Source organism: Neolamprologus brichardi, chromosome 22 (genome assembly GCF_056152115.1).
Source record: "Neolamprologus brichardi isolate AB-2024 chromosome 22, ASM5615211v1, whole genome shotgun sequence".
NCBI classification, from domain to species: domain Eukaryota; kingdom Metazoa; phylum Chordata; class Actinopteri; order Cichliformes; family Cichlidae; genus Neolamprologus; species Neolamprologus brichardi.
This window is the reverse complement of record NC_142124.1, coordinates 10,393,184-10,417,941: the sequence shown is the minus strand read 5'-3', so window position 1 is coordinate 10,417,941 and position 24,758 is coordinate 10,393,184. Positions and strand designations below refer to the sequence as shown.

The window sequence follows — 24,758 nt, the reverse complement described above, 5'->3', positions numbered from 1 at the left end:
GCTCTGTGTGGGCATAAATCCACCTTTTAATCAATATTACAGGCTAAATGTCAATGACGAGCGCACACAGTTATGTTATAGGCATGAAATACCCATTTATTACTTTGCACATTAACACAAGAATTCCCTGCAGGCGAACAAAAAAAAAAACAACAAAAACCAATTCAACATGTCACATAATAGCAATAACAGCAAGTGAATGGCCTTCTGAGGGCAGGGACAGAACGAACCCTGCCCCTTGACAACTTAAAGGATTCCGTTCATTCACAGAATCGGAACCACCAGATTCCCAGAATCGGATCGCTCAGATTCTGTGATTCTATTGCTATTAGACAATCACACAGTTTCAGAGACCACTAGCAGGAAAAAATAAAAAATAAAGCAGAGCTATAACAAACCTAAAAAAGAAAAAAAGTGGGAAAAAGGGTAACAAAAAAAAAGGGAAACAAAGACATAATACACAATGTCAAATTACAAATCTGTCAAGATATAATATATCAAAGTGAGAGGAATTTAAAAATAATTCATGCTCTTTCCATTGGGGCACAGAAAGAATTATGGATCTTGTTTTAAAAAGGTTAAAAAGAGGTAATCCTGCTCCGTCAATGCCTTGGGGACCTCTACACAAAAGAGGAAGTATATCTGTGAAGGGTCAGCGGAGTTGCCATGGAAACAGGAGAGCGCCCACCAATAGGCGTGGCAATAGGTACAAACCAGGAGCGAGAAGACGAAATGGATGCTCTCTACAGTAACCTGGCTCAGAGGAAAGGAGTTCGGTCTTTAACGGGTCCACGTTTGAAGAAAGTACCTCGTTTGATTTGGAACACGACGCAAAGCGCAGAAGCCCTCACCTCAAAAAACAGCTTGTACCTCCCAAATTACTGACATTTGTGTAGGAATCTTTAAAATACATCTTAAAGATAGAGACAGACAAATATTGCTAGCCTAAAACAGTCCCACTAAATTGATAAACATTTACCCCCGCCCCCAAAAAAGGAAGTTTATATTTTTTTCTCTCATAATAAATATGACTCCAAAAAAGGTTTTCAGTTTTTTGTCGTTTTGTTTTTTTTAAAGGACAATACTCTGGCATGCAGGCGAGCAAAGTCTACATTTTGTTACTTGAAAGAAAGAGTCTAAAGCCTACACAACTACTCCACCGAATGCACATTCCCACTGATTGATACAAGCAAATCATGTTTACCAAAAAAATAAAAGTAAAATAAAAAAAAATACAGAGATTTGATAGCAAGTGACCAACAATCACAATGAGTAGAATTATATCTTTGTTTTTAACCATATTTGAAAACTTGGGTTAATATTGCTTTGTAATATTTATAAACAGGGAGTGAGCCTTTATCCGACTGGATTTTAATGACCAAATATTGTGATTTAAACATTCCCCCTTGGAGATCCCAGATGAATATTTAAGCAAATCTGCTAACAGAACTGCACACTGTAAAAACTAATCTGCATCATTTAAAACTTATTGCAAGCAACGCCTGGAAAACATCCTCCCCAGTCCCCCTTCTGCTACTCATTTCCTGCTTCTCCACTTGATGCCCACGCCCACATCAAGACGGAGCTCAAACTCATTCATAGTAAACCTGCTGCTTTACGGGTGGTTTATTACAAAAGGGTTTTCACTGAGCTGTCCCTCTCGATGAGGCGTGCACATTTCCCCCAAAGCCTGCTGTCCTGCATTATTATCCAAAAGCAACATTAGGGGGAGCCAATTGTACGTCTGTCACCATTAGTTTCCATGTTAGAAAAGGGAGGGCAGGGGGGGCGGGTTCCCAAGGGCAGCGCTTATATTTACCGTCAATTTAATCCAGTGTTAAAATGCATAAAAAGCACAAAAAATACTGTTAAATAGAGAATTGTAAGATGGGTATAACTGACATACACGCCCAGTAAAATTGTTTTTTTTAAAAAAAACAATTAAATTCAACTCATTGCCTACCATAACAACATTTCCCGATTGTCTCCATCTATCGGATCAAAACCAGCCAACGCCCAGTGCGGGACGTACACCACCATGGCAGACCTGTTACACCAGTCTGACTGCTACAAAACAACTAGAGTCGGCCACCGTTACATCAGAACCTGCAGAAGAGGCGCAAATTCATCCATCCTGAGAACTACCTCTCACCAGAATGCTACACAAAAAAAAAAAAAAGAAAGAAAATAAATTCCAATCTGAAAACTCAACCCCTCAACCTGCAGCTCAACAACTGAAGTCTATTCCTGAAATCACACTAGTAGCTATATAACTGGCTTCGCTGCCGACCTTAAAAATTTGATCACAATAGTAACAACAGTGACAACAACGAGAACAACAACAGTAAACTACTAGGTCTAAAACAGTTTAAGATAACCACAAAACATCTTATATTAAACTTTTACAAATCTGCTTTGTTGATTCGTATGTATAAATGCATAAAGGTAAGAGATTGACAGTGCCCTCTGGTTCCTGCTTCGCATCCCTGGTCAGTGCAATGAATTGGCCAACATTAGCAAAGGAGACCTTAAAAATCAAAATTGAGTTGGTTCCAGGTTCCTTGAAAACACAAATTTAAAAATGTCCAGCAGTGTCATAACCCTTCTTAAAAACCAGGCCCAAAAGAAGTTTTAAAAATTGGATACCACTTTTCACACAGAAAGCAAGACGGTTAAAAACATACTGTGTTTAATGCCTTCAGCTTTTTAAACAGGTCCCAATGCTGAACCAGTCACAGGCCAGACCATGGTTGCTACTGCTACACATCAGTCCTGGCTTCAGTTACTACTTGAAATGGACTCTGGGATTCAAGGATGTTTAGAGGCACAAGAAAGCAGCCGTCTCCCAAAGGTGCAAATCCCTATCCAGCCTGTGCTAGCAGCAGGCTAACACAACCACTAAATGTAATAAAGCATTTCATTTAATAAGTGACCCAGGACTGCTACAAATACCCACACGTGCCTCTATGAGGCCTGTTTAAGTCATATGTCTCAAAGTTGCTCTATAGATGTAAATATATGCTTATATGTACTGTATGTGTGAATATAAAAAACAACAAATCTGAGGCATTTACAGCAGTTATCTCCTTGATTTCCCTTTACAATTCAGTGGCCTGCCATGAAACACACACACAAACACTCTCATACAGCAGTAAATGTATATACAGAGATGCACGCACACACACAGACACACAGACTTGCGTATTCTTCGCTAAGATGGGAGGAAAGTCGCAATGGGTATGGACACCCAGGTCACCTCGCTTGTAAAAGACCGAAAAAGGAGAAAAAGTTAAAACACACGCTCATAAAAAGGAAAATAGATATAGATATAGATATCATTCTCAAAAGGTCAACCCCCCTCCATCTCTGTTCATGTAGAGTTCCCTCCCCACCACCCGATAAACCCAAGACCTTGTGACAGATTTTTGCCCAAAAGGGCTTTGAGGTAAAAGTAGATAAGAGTCCTGCTTAGCTGGGAGAGCTAAAGAGCTGTGCGGGCACAGTTTGCGCCTGCCCACTCTCTCGCTCAGTGTATCTTACAAACACATGAGTACAGACATTCAAATAGAAAAAACAAAAACAAACGCAAAATAATGGCTCAACTCGTAGATGTGTGTATGGTTTGTTTTTGTTTTTTCGCGTTTTTCTCTTTTGTGCATTGTAAACCCCTGTGGGCTCGCAGTGCTGGATTGCTGGTTAAAAGGGCGGCTCGATTGGGAACGCTGGTTGGAAATTGTTCCATGAAACAGAGCCTGCTGGACGTTGGGATGTAGATGAATCCCCCTCCACGAGCCGCTTTGGTGCAGATTCAGAAAATGTAGAGTGAGTATGAAGAAAAGACTACAAGGAGAGAGGGAAGAAGGAAAACGGGGAATGGGGCAGATGGATTTAAAAAGAAAAAATATATATATGGGGTAGATCCACAAGTGGACTGGCTGACAGGCTTGTTCAGGCAAAGTACATGGTGTGCTGGGTATCATAGTGGATTTGAACTGCCTTTGCCAATGCCTGGGGGTCTCGGCCATTACTCTGGCCTGAGACGTGGCTGCCTTCAGCGCTGCAAGACAAAAAAGTAGTGTCAGAACAGTTTTCCTTTCTGTACCATTAGCACCAATTAGAAAGCCATTTAATAATTTAGCTTTTAGGTGTTTTAGAGTTTTAAACTAATAGGTTAAAGTGAGTTGATGCACAGACTTCTATATTAAAAACCAATAAAACGTTTTACATTAGAACTTAAACAATGTGGTTAATTTGAAAGGTTTTAGAAACATCTTAAACACTCATTTATGTTTTATCTGATAATGACATTGTTGTAGTTACATATGAGGCTCCCTTACCTGTCATGGTCTTTGTCCACCAGGTGGTAGCGGGCTCGGAAAGCCACCAACCTGGCATAGTAGGCTGGGGCCGGGATGGAAACTGAGCGTGTGCAGCGAACATAGGTGTGGCACAGCTGGTAGGTAAGGAGCTGCAGTTCATCGGCCGTGAAACAGTTGTCATCCCACAAGACGTGGTAGTGGGAGGGGCGACTGGTTCCCTGAAAGAGAAAGCAATGCAACAATGTCAATACTGCATTACAACTTCATGAAATGACTTCCTGCTCTATTCCAGCTCACTCACAACCACCGATTTGCCTGAAATCTGTTTGTTGCTCTAATCTTTGTCCACCCTCCCAATGCTCTGGAAGCTATTCCACTGCAAAAAGTTAATAACCTGGACACAAATTTCACTCAATTTCCTTTATTATCATGTAAGCTCACCTGGATCCCAGCATGGCTGCACAGGTAGAAATCAAATTCGGACGGGTGTGTGATGGTGCTGTCCACTGTGGTGCCAGCTGGAACGTTACCACTCTTCCCAACCTGCAAGGGGTAATAAAGTCAGACTTAGGGAACGGATTGACCAATAGATATCTCTTAAATGCACACATCTGGGTAAACTGCTAACCCTCTCAGCTTTGTCAGAGCAGAAGAGACGAGTATGGTGACGTTTCTGGACAACGATGTAGGTAATGCCAGGCCTGTAATCCTCCTCCAGACTGATGCAGGCCTTCCTGATGGCTATCAGCTCGGGCCATGCTACCTGAAATACCAAAAATAATTTAATGAAATAACACAAAACTCAAAAGTGTTTGATTTTACATGTCATCATTCTGTTAACTTTATGGTTTGTAATTTCTACATGCTGCCAGTATTACCTGTTTCATTTGTCCCTCTGACACACCACCACGATAATAGATGATGCGTGTGGGCTTGAAGCGTGTTGACTTGTAAAACTGGATTAGCAGTTCTCTGACCATGTTGGTAAGGTCTTGGATAACTTCCTGGCTGAAGAGCTGCTCCTGAAGATGCAAAACAAATCTGGAGTTAGTACAGGAAAGTATTAAAAAGTGAGCAAACTTTGGTTTAATGGACGTGAGCTGGGTCACCTCTGTTTTATAACGACCATCTGTGTCAGTTTCCGGCACATCTGTAGTTACCTGGGACATGTCTTGTCGAGACGTCTGGACTCGCACCGTGGCACAGTACCGGCTTGGGTGGCCATCCATGCTTCCCACCACAGCTGCGATGGACGGTTTTTTCCCGTCACCCGCTGGAGGATGTGTGACATCAGCACCCAGGAAGATGACAGGCTGCTGGAACACGGAGGGCCTGAAAAAAAACAAATAGGAGTATGCTTCATTTTTAATTTCATACTGCATAAAAAGCACTAATACCGTAACATAACAGTATAATTAATAATCTTCACATGTTTGCTAAAAAAAAAAACAAATGAAAGAGTCTTTCTGTCCCACATGATTACCAAGGAAGCTTTCATTTTCCAGAGAACATTTAAACAATCTTCACCATTCAAGAGAAGAAATTGCATCTCTGTGACAAAATTAGAATTCTTTCTGACCTCTGATGAGGCACCAAGACATTGTTGATGCCTCCTAGCTTGGCGTTAATCTTGAGGCAGAGGTTGGAGAGGGTCTGAGGGGAAGTCTTCACCACGTTCTTCACCTGCACGCACTGGGTGGCCATACCGAGGAGGGTGTCTCCCACCCGCTTTACCTCAGCTGCACAAGAAAACCAACATGACCAAGATTACAGTCACAATATTGTTTAATCCATATAAGAAACAAGAAAATAAAAATGAAGAAAAGTTCCTTACCGTAGACCGGTGTTTTGCCAGGAAGGATGACCACAATCAGCTGCAGACCAACGTAAGACATCTTAAGGTGTTTAAACATGGGCTCCACGCTATCAGCTCCTTGGGCATATTTACAGAAACAAGGCTGGCCTTGAATGGGCATCCCAGCATCCTTTGAAATTTTTCGCAGCTGGTCAGTGAAGCTCCTGTTAAAACCCAAGAGTTTATTATAAATCAGTTAGGATGTATGATCAAACACAAATCATTAGCAGGAGACAGCTTTAACCTGATCTCACACACACTCAGGTGTTAAAACTGCGGCGTACAGCAGTAAAAATCTAACTAATTGTGCACTGGGAGTTTGTTTTTTCTTTTTACACTTGTGTAAAGCACAAACACAGGAGAAGCACTGGCAGTTGCAGCAGTCTCCAATGTATTACATTTAAAGTGACTGGCTAGAAAATGGAAATTCCCATCTATCCAGTCACTGTCCCTTATTCAATTCAGGGTCGTGGGCAATTCCCATCTATGGCTGTGAAAAAACCGTTTGCGTATAAATATTCTCGATTTGTAGTTTAGTTAGTAGTAATGCCAACATGTTATATCAATGATTGTATGTCTATATGATGTTAACTGTTTAAAATCGTTGCACTCTTCAGAATCTGGGTTTTCTCATGCTGCACCCAAACAGTGATGATGCCGTTGGGGGAAAAAGAAGAAAAAAATAAATAAAAAATTGAGCAGCTTAATCTAAAGAGTTGAAGGAGTATTAAAAGTGAGTTCTCATTTACAGAACATGTTTCATATTTTTGTGCACAGAAATAAAATCCAGACATTTAACGGTAGCACTGAGTGTTTAATATAAGTGTAAATGTTAGTGCAACATTTTAAAGAAATGTATAACAGCCGTTAAAAGCTTACTTGAGGAGGTCCTCACGACATTGTTTTTGTGGAGCGAAGCAGGCCACAGCCCAGACCTTGATCTCTATGCCGGCGTAGAACTGCTTGCCCCTCATGTCCCACACGCCCTGATTGGGCGTCGCCACTGTTTTATTCTGCGGAGAGAGCCCCTACACTCTTAGTCAACCCTGCAGTTGGATGAGCCAATACAAAAGCTGCAACAATTACAAGCAAACAAAGCATTAACCCTCTGAAGTCCAATCATCCTTAAGGTTAACCCTAACCCTATGTTGAAGAGGAAAAAAAAATATAAAAATAAAAATAAAAAAAAAATATAGGACTTTGTTAAGTAAAAATGTGTAAAAAAGTTTGTGTGTATGAGAATTTTGTCCACTGGTTGCCAAAACATGTGAAAACATTTTTTTTAATCCAAAAATGTAAAAGTGAGATAGGGTTAGAGTTATATGCACACTGACCACTCAAAAAATAAGGGAACACTTCAAAATTACACATTGGCACTCAAATTACATTTCGGAGCAAAAATCTTTCACTGCATAAGTTGCTGAGAACATGAGGACGTAACAGTCAGTGAAAAATATCATTTATTCCCTTTAAGGGCTTAGATAGATCAAATTTAAGATTTTCAAAGTGTTCCCTTAATTTTCTTTATCCACATCCTTTGACCTCAGAGGGTTAACACACAGCTGAACATGCCTGTAAACACTGTACATTGGCTCGGAACACTGTACACGTGTTAAAAGGCTAAAATTTTTGATACCTCAATACCAGTTTTACCATTGCTTATAGAGAAAAAAAAAAAAAGGGTGTTAACACGTGACATTTATTTTGGCATCACCAGACTTGTGTAAGAAAAAAAAAAGTCTCAGTTTTGAAGGCTGCAGTCAACTGAACAAAGTCCTGGCCAACTGAAGTATACCTACTCTTCAACCAAGTGTTTGGGGCAGTGGGTGTGGTGGGATACGCTTTACCTCTACATCTAGTAAGTCTGCCACAGCTGCTTGCATTTTATCCTAAATGAATTTGAAACACATAGAAAGTCATTATTTGCATCATATTCACTCTGTAATGGTTCACTTTTAGCTAAAATCTGGGAAACTGTCAGTTTAGATGGGGCAGGATGCCCATCCAAATTGGTCTGGGTCCATCCTTGCTGCCTCTGACAGATGATGGGGCTGTTGAAACAGTGGTCAAGTACACATACATAGTTAAATATCTTCCTTCTGTTATGCTAAAGCTCAATGTGTTAAAGGCAAATGTTGAGACACTGTAGTACAGACTAGTTAACCATTTCTAAAGATATCATGCTGTTGAGCTGTGACATGCAAATTACTGACAAATTTAATGAGTTTAACTTAATGTGGCTACAACTGTAACAACATCAGTTGGTTCGCTGCCAACTCTCAGTACAAGTTCAACATGTTGATTCACCAATTAAAGCTAGCAGTATCTAGGTTTGCCTTGAAGTCACCAGGGCTGGGTGAGTCCATAGTTGTGGTGTGGGGGGTGTTTTCTGAGGTAGATTGTTACCCTGCTGCCAAAAATAATGACTTGGTCCCACAAAGGCTAGTGCCAATTTGGTCAGTCATGTAAACGTATTGCGCGCAAAAAAATAAATAGATAAATTTAATTTAAAAAAAAAAAAAAAAGACTTTATTCTTTTTAAATTGCTAAGAAATAACCTGTTTTCTTATATTGTTTCATATCAGGGGTCCTAATGAGTAATATGAGTATAATGAGTATTGCATCCACTTAAAGAGACACTGAGCACTTCTAGTTTCAGTTAGGTTGCAAATGGAAATTCAAAGGGAACCTTTCAATTAAGTTAATAAGATTTGCCAAAGGCCATTAGGAGCTTTGTTCTTCAAACTGAGTGGCCACATGGAACTTCAGTCGAATGCCAAAAGTTTAGTGGTTCTCCATCTCTTTTCAACACAACCTGAAAAATGTATTAAAAAAAAAAAAAGAAGAAGTAAAAAGCAAAAAGCAAAAGATAATACATGTTTACAGGTTGTTCAGACTAATAAAAACTTCAGCGCATATTACACAGAAAAAAGGCGGCAGAATTATATCACGTTGAATAGAATGAAATGTGCGCATTTCATTCATACAAAGTGATCACAGAAATTGGAAAAAAGCTTTCTGTATGCATTGGGGGCACTTATGCTAGAAGCTGATTAGACTCAATATCCCAGCAGGCAAATGGCCAAATCATTCAGTGTTCTTTCAGGATCTTGGGTTTATGAAGCAATGTATAGTTGAGGCAGTCAGAAGTGGATTTAAGCTTGGCACTGGTACTTCCCCCACCTCCCAAATGAGAATATGCCTCTTTAAAAAAAAAAAAAAAAGTAAAGGCGCCAGAGAACTCTACAAACAAGCTGGCCAAAGACTGAGCCAATATTTCCCCACAGGGATCATTAAAATTTAATCTTATCTTAGCAGAATCATTGCACACTGCCAGTGAGTGGGGAGTTTTAATCCAGCCCCTGTAGTATTTATATTAACCTTCTAATTTTCATATGAAAAATAGATTCACATTCACTCCACAGGCACAAAGAGTGGAAGTGAAGACTAATTTTACTTTATCCCTGCATGGATAAGAGTCTTATCGTCTTCCGGTTGGCAGCATTTCCATTACCCCCCACCTTTACACACAATCCTTGAATCCCAATTCAGCCTCACATGCCTTACCAGGCAATAGTCAAGATATCGAAGGCGAATAACTTATTGCTATTTGGCTATTTATTAAATTCCTTCTTTTAGCTAGGTAGATGCAAGTGATGCCATCCAGCATCACAGATCCTAACAGAGCGGTAAAGAAATTGAACATATCCAGGCTTTCATTGCATTAGCTGACTTGACACAACCTAAAACACCAGTCAGAGATAAATATCCCGACGGTGGGTATTAACTTTGTTAACTCAGGGTTTTTGCGCCTCACATAAAAGGGGTCGTTTGATGGGTCATTTGACTCTTCCTCTGCACAAAGTGGATCAGCTGAAGCACTGTCTGAAATCTATAAAGAACAAAAGAAATAAGTGAAATGACACACTTGCTACACATGACAATAATGCTGGAGAAAACTGCTCACCTTGTGATGTGATCACCACAAGTGCACAGAGTGCTAAAATGTATAACCTCAAGTTGATTATTTTAACCACTCAGTGCATTGTTACTGCAGCCATTTACTTCTAAAAAGGCAGCTGCACATTAGAGTTCAGAAACTTTAACATGCATACATCTAAACAGCCACATTTGACTGTCTCAGCCTTTAAAAAAAAAAAAAAAAAATAGATGTGGAAAAATCACTTTGATTTGTGAAATCAAAGTGAAATTGAAACAGCTGAATGTTCTGTGATTAACAGCCTACAAATGTGGCTGATTATTTTAACTACTCTAATAGCAGCTAATGGAACAGATACATTCAGTGGTGTTGGTTAAGGCACAACTTAAAGCATAATTTATGGTCGAGCAAATATGTCCGTCTGTGTAGACGTTACCACTCGTACAGCGGGGGAGAGGGGCTTTCACTCACTGCAGATGGGCTCCCATGCAGTTCTCCAAAATTCAACTGCATGTCGCTGGAAGCAGATGCTGTATGCCACTGCCAAAGCTGACTGCTTGACAAGTGAGCCGGAATAGAGAAGTGAGCGACAGCGGAGTTCACTGGGAAAAACCGCAAAACAACAACATTTTGCTCTATATTCACGCTGTACTTTTTTAAAGACAAAGCATGAAGAGTACCGACAGTGGCTGCAGTGGAAACTTCATGTTTAACACTCCGTTTCACTTTAGCAGTTTGTATGTTGTAACTTCGCTCTTCTCCACTACTGGCTGACGGACCAACAACAGCACAAGCAAGAGTGGCCCGCAGACCGGCTGTACCACATACTTTGTACACTGCTTCCATACACAGAGCCCTCTGCAGGCAGATGGGCCATCCCCAGACCGTCCGCGGTCTGTGAACACGCTCTCCCTGCTGAACCATAAATTCTGCTTCAGTTGCTTATATACACATGGTGTTCCTCCAGGAAACAGTTACAGAATACAGCAAAAATGACAAAATGAAGATTTAAAACCAAAACTAAACGCTTCTAGCCAGGTCAAAAGAGCCACCTTCGTGACACTAAACACTGACTTTAGGCTTCTCAACTTTAGATCCTCAAATGGCTGATGTGAAATTCAGTGGGCGTATCTCAGTGGTCCACAGGCTCCTCATCTCATTTCTTCCACTTACAGAAAGCAGTCAATGCAATATCATTTAGATCTTTACATCCTGAAGCTGTCTTAATGAGGGGAAGAATATGCAAAAGGAGACACTTAGTAGACATCTGAGATGCACCACAGGATTATAACATGGGAAAGGTCCAGGTCTTACAAGTGTGCATATGTTAAAGCCGACTACTGTATCATCTATACTTCCAGTTAAATGTATGTGTAATGGGTAGACTATTCAGCATGTACTCAAGTCATTAATCACTTTGGATATTTTAATTTAACTGTATTTAAAAGATTATAAGCATCTCAATCCTTAGCTGTAAAACCTCTGCAGACCTGGAACATCCCCATGTCACAGCATTCACTCTGAAGCCCGTCCCACGCCCACCCTGTGCATTCCCAACGGGCTTGCGCCCTGAGAATGCAGTCCCCTGCCCAGTACTCACCCTGCCACAGTCCCTCCCTGTGTCTGTACTCACCCGGCCCCCATACTGTAGCATGGGCGCTGGGAGGACACGCCCTGTCACCTCTGTCATGTCATTATGCACAACAATACCAAATTCCTTCAGGTAAGGGTCGGGGCCCCCGACCATGCTGTTACTTTTGACCTGAGAAAGGGAAAGGAAGACAAGTTCACAGGACTCACAATACAATCAACCTGCCAGGGACTGGCATTTGAAAATGTACAGATAAATCTAGCATACTGACAATGACAACTGTGTTCATTGTCCCTTTTAAATAAATACACTCAAGTCACGACACTCAAATTTCTAATTTTCCTTTAGACATGGTTGGGTTTGAAGCAGTTGATATAACTAAGCAAACAATTAAAAATATAGCATGATGATCCAGCCCCCAATGCCTCCTCATACAGGGAACCAACTCTCACCAATCTGCTGATCTCTTCCTGTCTGTCGGGGGCTGAACGAGCTGTAGCTTTAATCATGGTTGATGTCTGGTTGTCGGTCAGTTTCTTGATACAGCGCTGGCCTGCTACTATGTTACAGACCTGCAGGAGGAGGAATGGGCATTTCATTAATTAAACAAAAATCTGATAAGAGGAGCAGCAGTGGGCAATCAGAAAAGAAAAAAATGTCACAACTTGGTATTAAAGGTATACTGTGTGAGAACATTTTCTATCTCTCCCCCCCCCTCCAAAAACAAAAGGGGGTTTTCTCACCTCTAGGGGAAGGTAGGTGTGCTTCTGTTCCTGTCCTACTTGCAAACAGGGTAAGTGTGGATACTTGAGCTGTAGATTGTACTTCTGCTTGAAATACTGAGCTACTGTGCACTCCATGGCCTGGCCGTTCTCAAGCTGTAAGGGGAACCTGTGCATAAATGGAAAATGTGGGCAAGCCACATTGAAGTCTCCATGAGTATGAATAAATAAGAAAATGTTTATAGTTTAATTCTACATTTACAAGGTTTAAAAGGCTATGACTGCTTTTGCTGATGAGTGCAGGATTGCTACTTACGTCTGGTGGCTGGCAGGTCGGCGCGTGACATTGCAAACTCGATACTTCCTCTTCATCTGACCACAGTGTGTGACCTCAACTTTCAAACCTGTTTAAAAACACACCAAGAATAATTGCAATGTCTGGATAAAAAAATTTTTAAAACACATTACTGTGTTTGCCTTTAGCAGGTTTAGCAGTCTGGTTTTTTGAGGCCATAAGAAATATCAATGCTGACACTCCAGCTAGCTATGCCTTTTCTTTAGACAGAAAAGTGTGCTTATACAAGCCCCACATAGGCTAGAGAACGCTTACAAGTGAAGAACAAAGAAAAAGTTTAATTTCAAGTTTAACTATCTGGTTCTGAATTTCAACAAAAACATGTCAGCAGCTTCTGCTCTTTGTTGTGCAACTACCAGTTACAACATGTGAGGCTACAGAAAGATCAAAACTGGTCAAAGAAATGTTTCTGCATTTTTGCTTAAAGAGAAAGCACTTTGATTTCCGCCAGTTGATTTAGATGTAGCAGGACTGCATGACCCAGTTACCAGAGTGGGTTTCTTTGTAACTTTTTATGGAGTGCTGAAGAGTTAAAGAGTCCAAAGTCATTCATAACGTGATAATGTGTGTCACTGACCTCCCCGGTCTGGCAGATTCTAAGCTCTTAATTCAGTTGGTGGTTGTGAGTGCTCACCTCTTATTTCCTTGGTGAACTTGACACGTTGTGAGTCAGTCAGTGGTTTGGTCTGTTCATTGATGTTTTGTATATCAAGCACCTCGCACATGAACTCGATCACAGGCTGAGCACGGTAGAAAGCAGTAGCTGATACTGTTAAGAAAAAAAAAAAGGAAAAAAGAAAGTTATTCAACTGGTTTTATAAATCAGTAACTGAGGAAAAATGTCAATAGCAGTCAATACAGAAAAGCCAAGACGAACCAACCAATTAAAAATCTGGACCTGACAGAAATTTCTTTGTCAACTTAGCTATTTCAAGACCAAACGCATAACAGCCTTGTGTGCTTCTACTGTGAACCAATACCTTGAGCTGTACGTTACAGGTGCAAAAGTTCAATGGATATACTTGTGTTTAGGGCACCTTTCACTTTTACCCTTAATTATCTACCTTTATTTACCTTTTCAGATTCATATTATAAACACAACATGATTTGTAATGTATCTTATAAAGCAACATAATATATTATGATGCTTTGCTAACATACTGAAACTTCATATGAATTGCATTGTAATACTTACGACTGTTTTTACCAAAGAAAGTCAGTGTTTCTAGTCTAATGGGAGTCCTGACACTGTAAGAAATATGCAAAAATGTATTCTAGTTGTAAGCACTTGCTTATTTCATTAGGCACATCTTGCTAGTACTGTGGTGGACCCTGTTTTTAATTCAGAACTGTTAATTCTTGGTAGCAAAGATTCAACAAGGTGCTGGAAATATTCCTGCAGCATTTTCATCCATAGTGAACTGATAGCATAGCACAGTTGCAATTTGTCACTGCGTCACATCTTTCTATTGGGGATTGGACTGAGATCCACTAACTGAGGCCATTTGAGTAAAGTCAACTCATTGTCATGTTCAAGAAATCAGTTTAATGCAAGATTCAAACTCTATCATTCAACTGTCACGGCAGAAATTAAGAATGATTGATCAAAGCAACATTTTTCCAATCTTTTGTACAGCTTCAGCGAACCTGTGTGAACTGCAGCCTCAGTTTCCTGCTCTCAGCTGACAAGAGTGGCACGGTGTGGTTTTTTTTGGCTGCTGTAGCCCATCAGCTTCAAACTTTGAAGTGCACTTCCTGCTCTTGTTTGATAACAAGTGGTTATTTGAGTTACTGTTGCCTTCCTCAGCTCAAAGTAGTCTGGCAATTTTCCTTTTACCTCTGTTATCAACAAGACATTTTCACCCAGAGAACTGCCATTCGCTGGATATTTTCTCTTTCAGACCATTTGCTGTAAAACTAGAGATGGTTGTGTGGGAACATCACAGTAGATGAGCAGTTTCAGAAATACTCATATCAACCTGTCAGGCACCAATAACCATGCCACGTTCACTCATGCTTGTCACTTTTCTCCATTCTGACACTGAACTTCAAGGAGGTACTCTTGACCATGTGTACATGCCTAACTGCAGTGATATGCTGTCAAGATTGGCCAGTTAGATATTTACTCCAATTGGTAGTTAACTGGGTGGCCAGTGAGCGTCCTTACATCACATAAAAATCTAATTTTAGATGTTTTCAAATCAATAAAATTTCAAATCATAGCTGCAGAAAAATCTGTTCGTACCATCGATGTTGAGCATCATGTTCCACATGGCAGGACGGACAGACTGATGGAAACCAAACCACACCTCCCTGCCTCCACCAAGAGGATGGTAGTAACCCTCCGGAGGAGAGAAAAACGATCGCCCCACTGGAGTGTACCTGTGTGTAACCGAAAAACAAATTTTAAGTTTTATATTATCGAATTATTTTTTCATTTATTAACAAACCAGATGTTCACTTAACCATTAAGGTACATTTTTAAAACATGCAATTAAAAGAGTCCAGATGCATTAGTCTGAATTAGTCTGCAAGACAAAAGTGGGCATATGAGCATGCTAATAACTGCTCTATTGATCTGGATATTCTTAGTACAATGAATTCTTGATATGTTTAAGTCCTTCTCTTCTAAATACATACATTACTAAGTTATAACAGCTTTCAGGGAAAATTTAAGCCATTATTCTGACATTAGATTATATCAACAACACTGTAGAAAAAACGTGAATCAACTGGTGATGCGTTTGTAAGTCATGGGTGAAAAGCCATACCTCATGGAAGGCAGATGCCTTGTGATGACATCCAGAGCCTGAACGGAGTCCTCTGGCACCTCGTTAAGGTGACCTGACAGGGCTTCCAGCAGCATCTGAAGACTCACCACAGAAACCCACTGCAAGGACACCTTGAACGTCTGATCTTTCCCCTCACCAGGTAGAGTGACCTCCAGATCCACCTGAGGGCAGAAGAGGGCCAAGAATGATGAAAACAAAAACTCAGCGAAGGGACATTGGTTGTAGAATGTGTGACAAGGGATGATCAAAAAACCCAGAAATGCAAAACAAAGAATGTAATCATTTTTCGGATTACAAATAGATGAGCTAGAGTCACCAATGAAGAATCAAGGGGTATAAACCAGACAAACTGATGGAAAGGACTTTAAGTTACCAAAATAAAGCAAATGAAATGTCAGTAAGTCATAAAAATGGCACCAAAACACTTTTTTATTGGTCATTCTGATATTAGTAACCCACTTTATATTACTGAGATCTCATTTCCACAGATACTGGCAAGATACAAACCTAGATTAAATTATTGGGGTGAAATTTATTGTTTCCTTTAAACATAAATTTTCATCATCAGGATTTTTTGTCAGCTTAAATTACATAGTCGATGAAATATGAATGCCTGCATACTGCATTTTCTATTAGAGGTCCTATCTAAAAGACCCCTCACACCAGCACAGATCGCATTCCTGTTCCAGACTTTCCTAGAAATCCAGTTGGAAACCTTTCACTCAATTATGTAGTCTGCCTCCTTAAGCTGAGCCAGTAACCCATTTAATATGCCTGCCATTTCCTTCTTAAAATATGATCTACAATCACTGAGGTATGCCATTAAATACAAAACTTCTCCCTTTATGGTGCATTAGAGCTGACAGTTTATGTGCCTGAAATACCAACCCTGTCCCTCCCTATTGGCAGTGGATGTGCTGTGTACATGTTCCTCTTCCCATCATAGCCAGGCTGTCGGTCACCAAAAATCTGCATCTTGAAATGCCGGACCATGGTATCCACCACCTCCCTACAGAAGCAAGGTCCAACAGGATAGTCAGGGCACATAATCAACATTCAGAGACATTTAGGCAGACTGGTTGCAAAAGCAAAAGATCAAAACGATCAGTATCTTCATGAATCTTTACCTGTTAACCCTTCGTGGTCGTTTCTCAGGCTTGATCTCAATATCATAGTGATAGACATCAATCTTGGGAATCTGCACCTGGAAGTGGTTGGCAAGGAGCCGGATGGGTTTCCCCACCGTGCCAAGGCCGGGACGCCGTGGAGGCTGAAACAGAGAGGTAGGGGCGGGCGGGCCTGAAAGAAAAAGAGTAATAATTTGCAACACAATAACAAATAATTGATTCCCTAACTTCCACATTTGATACAATTCTGATTTTAAACTTCGCATAAAGCACATTTGGCATTTAAATTTAATGTGTACAAAGGTGGTGACAGCTTGTTTAGCTTGCCATTAAATGTCATGTCTGATGGATGAATGTGCACCGCGCAACGCCAAGCTCATTGGAAACTCTCATTAGTGACACCTGCTTGAATGCACTAAAATGGTGAAGGGCACATGCATGCTTTGATTGATCCGTAACTCTGGCCCCTGACCTACATGGGTCAACAAGGGGCTGGCGAAACAATGACCTCCAATTATCCTTCAACCCGCCCACTGCTCCACCCAGACACACAGGGTGCCCACCCTTTACGCCGAGACAAAGACAGCGCTCTTCTCAGACAAACAGCAGTGGGACCATATGGAGGGGTGCCATGCGGACAGTCTGGGATTACCGTTACAGTCCGCATCCAACTCCCATACGCACAGAAACATACATATACACAATTTACGCTAGTACATGAGCCTCAATTTTAATCATAAAAGCCGCGAGTACTGAGGAACACAATATATGCACATATATGTACACAAGACCTCAAGCTTCTTGTTTCAGTGAACCCGATAATGATTCATCTCTCAAATATCAACACTACTGATTTGCATCAACATTGGAGGAAGGAGGGAATGTGGTGCTTATTCTGTCAAAATCATCAGCTGATGTGGCTAGCCAAGCATTACTTGGCACAAGAGCGCCTAAAAGGCTCAAAAATCAAATATCTTAATACAACTCTCTACAGGAGGGAAAAAAAGCTTTTGAATGCTTTAGCCAAACTAAAGCATGCACAAAATTTAAGCTCTTAAAAGGAAATGTATATATTTATGTGTAAATATAATAAGTGCTGGTAGCACCAAATGTTGCCTAATGCTTTTGTCAACTGACAGCTAAGGGACTGCGGGGGTCCTCCTAAACTCCGTGCACCCACACGCTCCAGTTAACAACTGAAGCGTGAGAGCACAGACAACTGAGACCCTCCCCATCGCTTCCTAAAAACACGCTTCCCAACATGCCCTCATCTAGCTTGCGCGCCCCAGATCACCCTCCTCCTCCCTCCTCTATTCTACCCACTCCTCCTCCATCACATTAACAAGCCATTAGTTCTTATGAAACATTATGTTTGACGATACGTGCTCAAGTAAGAAGCCATTTGTTGCACGTCTGCTTTTCTCTGCCACGATCTGGAAATACTCTGATGAGTCATTTAAATTTGTCCTACTGGCCTTGTTACCGATAGCAACAAAAGGCATACCAAATGTTCCACATTATGCTTGAAGCTACACGTCTCTGCATATGTTGTACTCATCATTTGTGTTGGTGTATGTCACAACTTACAGGCAGGATAATTTGCTTATGTAACATTTTGTCTCCAACGTGGGTTTTTATCACACTTGATCCTTCAGTTCTGCAAAACCACCACCTTTGATGCAGCTGTGTTTTACTAGGGAAGGAATAGTCCTCATTGAGGTACTTTTATTCATTGCTGCCTTATACTATCATTTAGCAGCTCCAGCTTTTCGGATTTGTTGATGGATATATTCTAGAGTCAAACCAATGTAATAAAGTACAACTTTTGTAATTTAAAACAGAAATTATGAATGACTTGGTGTAAGAAAAAATGGATTTGGTGGATCTTGTATAGCACTTTTCTACTCCGACTAACCCAAAAACTCTATGCTCTATATAAATGCTTTCTATCTAACAATCACACACATTCACTGTCCGATGGACACATTGGGGAGCAACTTGGGTTAGCATTTTGCCCAAGGACATTTGGCATGCAGACTGGAGGGATCGAACCAACAACCTTCCAATTAGCAGATGACCTGCTCTAACAGCTAAGCTACAGCCAACCCAAAGACACTGTAAGGCATGTACAATAATTCCTATAATGCAACAAGTAATAATGATACATTATAACAAACATAGCAATAGAAAATGGGCCCATTTGCCAAATTATTTTAGTGCAGGCTTAGCATGGACTAAATTTCTGCGTTCAGCCATCTGCATGAATAATCCACTCTTATAACAATCCCACTTTGTGTCTATACAGCTAACAGATGACCTGCAATCAACTGCAAAAACATAACTTCTATTCTGTCTACCTTTGTGCATACGCACAGATACCTTTGCACAGAGATTTCTTTTGTTTTCAGCCCACAGTGTGAAAGTAGCAGAAAGTGTTTTCAGTATAGACATGATGCACAGCAACTTTGAGGGCTTCCTCTTCCACCAAAAACAGAGCTGTGCCTATATTTAGCCTCCTCAGCTGCTACATTACTACACTTAGAAATGTGTCTCAATGTGAAATGCCTAAAGTCATCCTTCCTCCACAACCACTCTTCTCTCCACTAACACCCCCCCCCCCCCCCCCACTTGACCCAACATGAACTTTAAATTGTAAAATATGAAAAGCACCCAGCACGAGATAGAAACTGATAGTTTTGTCTGACCAACTGTCTAAAGCTCAGCTCTTTTACAAGTACTTGTAATCCAATAACTAACGACTTATAGCAAATCTGAGTGCAACTGCTGGCTTTGCTGCCACAGGCAAGCAAAATATAGATCTACTTTTAAAGTTAAACATAAATAATTAAGTTAGTATTGGATGACAATCCTGAAGTAAATCCGTTGGGCATCTTTCTTTGCCTTTAGACAATAATTCTGATGGCAAAAGAACCAAACGGGACAGGCAAAAAAAACAACAACAAAAAAGTATTGGATGACAATCCAGGTGACTGAACATTATACAAAACTTAAGCCACACATGTGGATAACACATTTCAATTTAAAGAACTTCTGAGTAAACATGGTCTTGTTTTTTGTGAATGTCACAAGCTCATTCTCAGTAACGGCACTTTCAACTGCTCCTTTATTCACAAGGGGTCGCCACAGTGGGCAGCTCCAAATGTTTGATTTGGCAGTTTTTACACCAGACGCCCTTCCTGACACAACCCCAACGGGATCCGTCTTTCCTCCTGGGATCAAACCGGGGTATCTCTCTCTTGTCTGGCAAATATGTAAACCACTACACTATGGAGCTACGAGGCACAGTTTCAGTAATAAATACCAACATTTAATACAGAGCCTACATATTTTAGCAAACCTGTCAGCTGCACTAACACAAGACAGCAGTGACAATCTGCAAAGGTCTTTTAATTCATTATTTTCAACCAGAACATTAATGAAGTACTTAAACGTGCTGAATACCATATAAATAGCAGCTATCACATTTACAGCGAGCTTCCTCCATAATTTGTGCTTCTGCTCCAAATGAGACAGAGCTGCATCTACTTTGAGTCACAGAGGAAGTGAAATTAACTTTCCCCCCTTACACACAAAATGACAGATGCACTAAAGGCTAACAAGCCTTCCTTTTTGAAGCTTAAATCCAAACTGACCATAAACATGAGACAAAGATTTCCGCCTGCCTATCTTACTGTAACACCCCACCCCCAACTCTTCACTGATCTAATTTAGACAAACCATTAGATCGTGTGCAGTGTACTCACACTTTCTGAGTAGGGTTTCCTACTAATGCACTGTAGAGCCTACTAATGCTATGCATGTCCCTGATAACCACAGTGGAGCATAGACAGCTGGGCTTAAAGCTAAGCACGAGGATGATGGCTTGGCCCTGCGATGAGTCAGACTAAGAGCACCGAACAGGGAGTACACTAACGCCCACACCTGAAAATCACCCGGATTAAGGTACTACGCCGAACAGGAGAAAGAGGAGATGCATTAAGAAAGGCTTAGTGACCATTCACAATGTCGAAATATCCACACATCAGTGTAGAGATGTGCAGAAGAATCAGGCAAGCTGACTTAGATGATTTTAAATGTAACACAGGATGTCTTACTGACCATGTTTACCATTACAAATTAATGCATTTTCCAAATGGGATCTTAAACTTCAAAATTACTACGCTTCCTCTCAGTTTCACTCAGTGTCCTCCAGGCTTTTGTCTTTTCACTCATCTCTGCATATTCATCATGTTGTGTGACTCCACCACAATTTCGAGACAACAACAACCCAATTCAGAATTCTGCCACTGAATAGGCCACTCACTGCTGCATTTCACACCTCTAAGAACAGACAGTTGACCGTCTGCTTTACATCTTTCCTGTGTTTGAAGAAATCCCCACCACTGAACATGAGTATTGTTGAAGCACGACTAAACAGGAGACAGCAGACACACAGAATGGGCTAAGACATTACTGTAACTGTAATTTAGAAGAGTTAAAAACTGCAACTAAGGCCGTCACAATATTAAAGCTTTGCGTTTATTTTGGTGATTACATGATTAGATATTAAGCATGTATAGAAATTTTGAGTCCAACTTATTTGTAATCCATTCAGATTTACAGTTACTTCAACATCATCACCATTATGCATTCACTATTCACACCTGCACCGTGGCCAGTTTGCATTATATTAATAATATATTATTATTAATAAGATTAAGCACTGCCTTTGAAAAGGGCAGCAAAGCTTTACAAACATGCCAAAAAGAGAAATTCTAGAACAGTGTTCACAGATCATATTTATATTCATCACAAAAAATCTCATTGTTACGTCTGCATCTATGAACGTGTAAACAAAGGCTTTGATAGAAAATCTCAATTCACACTCCACAACCTAAACACTTGCTGTAGCAAGGTACACACAGCAGGCACAATAGGCAATCACTAATGTATAATAATAATAATAAATGCTGATTACTTTGAGTCATTATTTCATTTCATTATGTGCAACAATGATCCAAACACACCCCTGAAGGATAGATAGGATGCATTGTCCCCAATAATCCTGGACCCTCACAGCTTCTTGCATCCATTTAACATTTTCTGCAGGAGCACATTTCCTGTTTAAATAACACATCTAGTGCTTCCTAATGCCACTACCTTTCTTCTGATGCTTGCGGGGGAAATGTGTGGTCATTTAGAAAGTCAATAAATAAATAAATAAATAAATAATAAACCATGTCAATGCTGTCGCATGAAGACTGTTTTTTTCTGTTGCAAGATGCTTCGTTTATGAAAAGGCGCGTTTCCCACACACACAAAAAAAGAACACAATGTCTCCAGTGGGGTGGGGGGGGGAATATGACCTAAACATATTTTGCTGCTTTGTGACAATAACATTGCATATTGGACTGCTGACCGCACAGGTGCATGATTTGACTTCCCACTGCATGCCTTTATTGCATCAAAATACGTGCCTTTGTTATCATATAGGAGACTATAATGGAGCTGGCCTGCAGATCTGATCGATAAGAGCGCCATCCATCCCTGCTGTGCTCTCACGGGCGCATGGCTGCTGCCCAAGGAGAGGCGCGCAAACCGATGACCACCTCACATTAAAAAACCCCACAAAATCACCACATCTGCAGAGTAAACGTGTTTTGTTGGCATTCATTTTGTCTTCCCAACCCATCGCTGTCATCTTGGACGGGCGGGGAGGGGGGTGTAAGAGACGAGCTTGCCTGCTCCTGATGGCGATGCAGGCAGATTTATATGATTTAACTGAGAGGGGGATTTTGCAAAAACACGTTATATTCCGCCGTATTTCGACGCAAACGCGCGGTCCCCTTGAAGAAATCGGGTCGTAAAGGCGTGAATCGCCGAATAAACACAGCGAAACCAAACAACGTAAACACAGCACGACGCGGAAGGAAGGAAGGTCCCAGTTAAATCCCCACTCACACAATGCCAGCCCCGACACGACGAGTAGAGCGTGCCTGACATAAATATAACCCTCGGACACGGCGGGAGAGTGGACAAAAACAACCCCCTCCGGTACTAACAGGAAAAGCAGCCCCCCTTGGTTCGATGTAATTAACGTACTACGAGTATGTACACAAACACAGGCTTGGGCCTCGGCTTGTTTTCCCGTCACAGCGAGGCCTCGCTGCAGCCACGGCCCCCAGTGAAGCGACGCATTTGCACACACGCGCCCCACACACGGCTCGCGCTCACAGCTCCTCGCTCCGCTCTCGCTTTCCTTACCGGGTCCGAGCGCTTCCATGGCCGAGGCCTCTCTCTCCGTCTCTGTCCCGGCCTGGCGGCTCCGTACCGACGCTGAAATTGGGGGCGGTATCTCGAAGCTTGAAAGTGGCTAAATTTAAGAAACGGGAGTATAGATAGACGCGTGGACGACTGCTGACTGGGCTGACCTGAACTGAGCTACCGCCGCTGCCGATGCTGCTGACGGTTTGGATATGCGCATGCGTCGGTTACAAGTGGCAAAATCCACCGTAGGCTACCGCAGAGATGCAAGCAGTTGTTTTTACTAGTTATACTCTAAGTGGCTTTGTTTATGATTTAAAATTAAATACATCTTAAACAATATAGCATCAATATGTATAATAACATTTTGTACACTGTACAAATTACCCTTGTATTCATTCATTTTTCTATTATATCTTCAATTCATTTTCTCATTCATTCGACGTCTGAACGTCTCCAGTGTGGGATTAATAAAGTTTCTGTCTGTAAGCCGAGTATATACTAAATATTTGTTACACCAAATAAAAAAAATATCAAAGTTTCTTAATGCTTAATTATGCTGTGAGACATCAAACCATTTAAAGCAAATCCTGTGTAAGTTTTTTTTGTTTTGTTTTTTCAAACTGAGAATCTTTTTTAAGTGATACTTTCCAAGCAAGCTGCACATGCCCTGCTTTATTTTAGGAATAAAGCAGAATAAAAGGTAGTAGCTTTTCATCCGTTTGTGTTTTTGTTATTTGCTTGGATTATATCATAAGAAATCTTATTTTTATTTTGAGAGGGGGGTTAAGACCCCCAAACACGTTGCTGTTCGAGTTTAAGATTTAAATTTGAATGTTTTTGTTTTTCCTTTGAAGGTTTAGTTGGGACTTGTAGAAACACGGTCACAAAATAAAAATAAAGAAGAGAAACCCAAGGCAAGATCTGGGCATACTTACCTCTTCTAAATCCAAACCGGTCTTCATACCTCCTCCCTCTTCCGTTGCCTTGCTTTGGTAGTACATAACGCTCCAGGAACCGCCTTAAAATATAACCGTATTTTTTCTGCAACAACTCCCAGTTCATGGTTTCTGCTGTCAAGAAGCTATAATTGGACGATACGCTCAATAACAGCCCCACACGATTCTCGCTCCGTGGTACCAGCTCCGTGCTCTTAGGCAGTGCCATTGTTGCTACTCCACCTCCTCCAGTAGGATACCTCCACACTGAAATAAAAACCTGCGCTTAAACCCCTGCTATATACCTTTTTTCACCTGGACACGCATGCGCAGTTGTCTTAAGAAGTCACATCTGAAAGTTCTAAAAAACTTGGTGTCAATAAAACTGAAACAATATTAGAATGATAAAATGCTTTTTTTAAAATGCTGTAAATTGGAAATAAAAACCTAATGGCCAAGTATGTGCATTCAAGGAGTAGGACTCCAGTTTGGTTCTTGCTCTCTGTGCAGTGGTTCACAGTGCAAGATGTTGAAATAAATTCGCTTACTGGTAAGTATTTGGTTTGGAGTGGAACATTGTGTTAGTGTCAGTTGTTGATTGATCATTACGAATTATCTGTTCAACTATATAGCAGAGCTGAAAAAACTGATTGAAGAATCAATGTTTCTCTTTGATTAACCTGGAGACACCCCCCACCCCCACATCCTTTGGGTGGGGATGTGGGGGTGGGGGGTGTCAGTTTCGGGGGTTAGAAAAGAAACTCGTCACAGTTATTGTTTGGTCTAACAAATGAAACTGTGGGACACTGCTAAAAATCCGAATGTTTCATTCAACCGTGTAAAAGACACAAATGT

The 24,758-nt window shown here is 40.9% G+C and overlaps 1 protein-coding gene across 4 annotated transcripts; it reads right to left on the bottom strand.

Annotated features, from left to right (window-relative positions):
* Positions 1-97: 97 nt before the first annotated feature.
* ago4 (argonaute RISC component 4) lies at positions 98-23,159 on the bottom strand. 4 transcript variants are annotated; one of them, XM_087835414.1, is made up of 21 exons: positions 22,966-23,159; positions 16,702-16,873; positions 16,463-16,583; positions 15,554-15,735; positions 15,028-15,164; positions 13,417-13,551; positions 12,744-12,831; positions 12,449-12,596; positions 12,158-12,277; positions 11,748-11,876; positions 9,992-10,066; positions 8,022-8,063; positions 7,054-7,187; positions 6,154-6,338; positions 5,899-6,058; positions 5,480-5,651; positions 5,198-5,341; positions 4,948-5,082; positions 4,761-4,862; positions 4,338-4,537; positions 98-4,057 (listed from the first exon to the last, which is right to left on the bottom strand). In XM_087835414.1, exons 1-21 carry the CDS (start codon positions 22,982-22,984, stop codon positions 3,949-3,951), a joined length of 2,709 nt encoding a protein of 902 aa, XP_087691540.1. In that variant the 5' UTR covers positions 22,985-23,159; the 3' UTR covers positions 98-3,948. The 4 variants fall into 4 exon arrangements, with proteins under 4 accessions (XP_087691540.1, XP_006794413.1, XP_006794414.1 ...); XM_006794350.3 differs by lacking the exons at positions 8,022-8,063; positions 9,992-10,066 and having other exon boundaries at positions 7,054-7,202; positions 11,715-11,876; XM_006794351.3 differs by lacking the exons at positions 8,022-8,063; positions 9,992-10,066 and having other exon boundaries at positions 11,715-11,876.
* Positions 23,160-24,758: the final 1,599 nt, after the last annotated feature.

Excerpts from the sequence above, each read along its gene's own strand:
- ago4 (XM_087835414.1), bottom strand. Across the intron at positions 13,552-15,027 it reads CATGATGCTCAACATCGATG|TATCAGCTACTGCTTTCTAC; the intron begins GTACGAACAGAT and ends TTTTCTTAACAG. Across the intron at positions 11,877-12,157 it reads AGGAAGAGATCAGCAGATTG|GTCAAAAGTAACAGCATGGT; the intron begins GTGAGAGTTGGT and ends TCCCTTTCTCAG.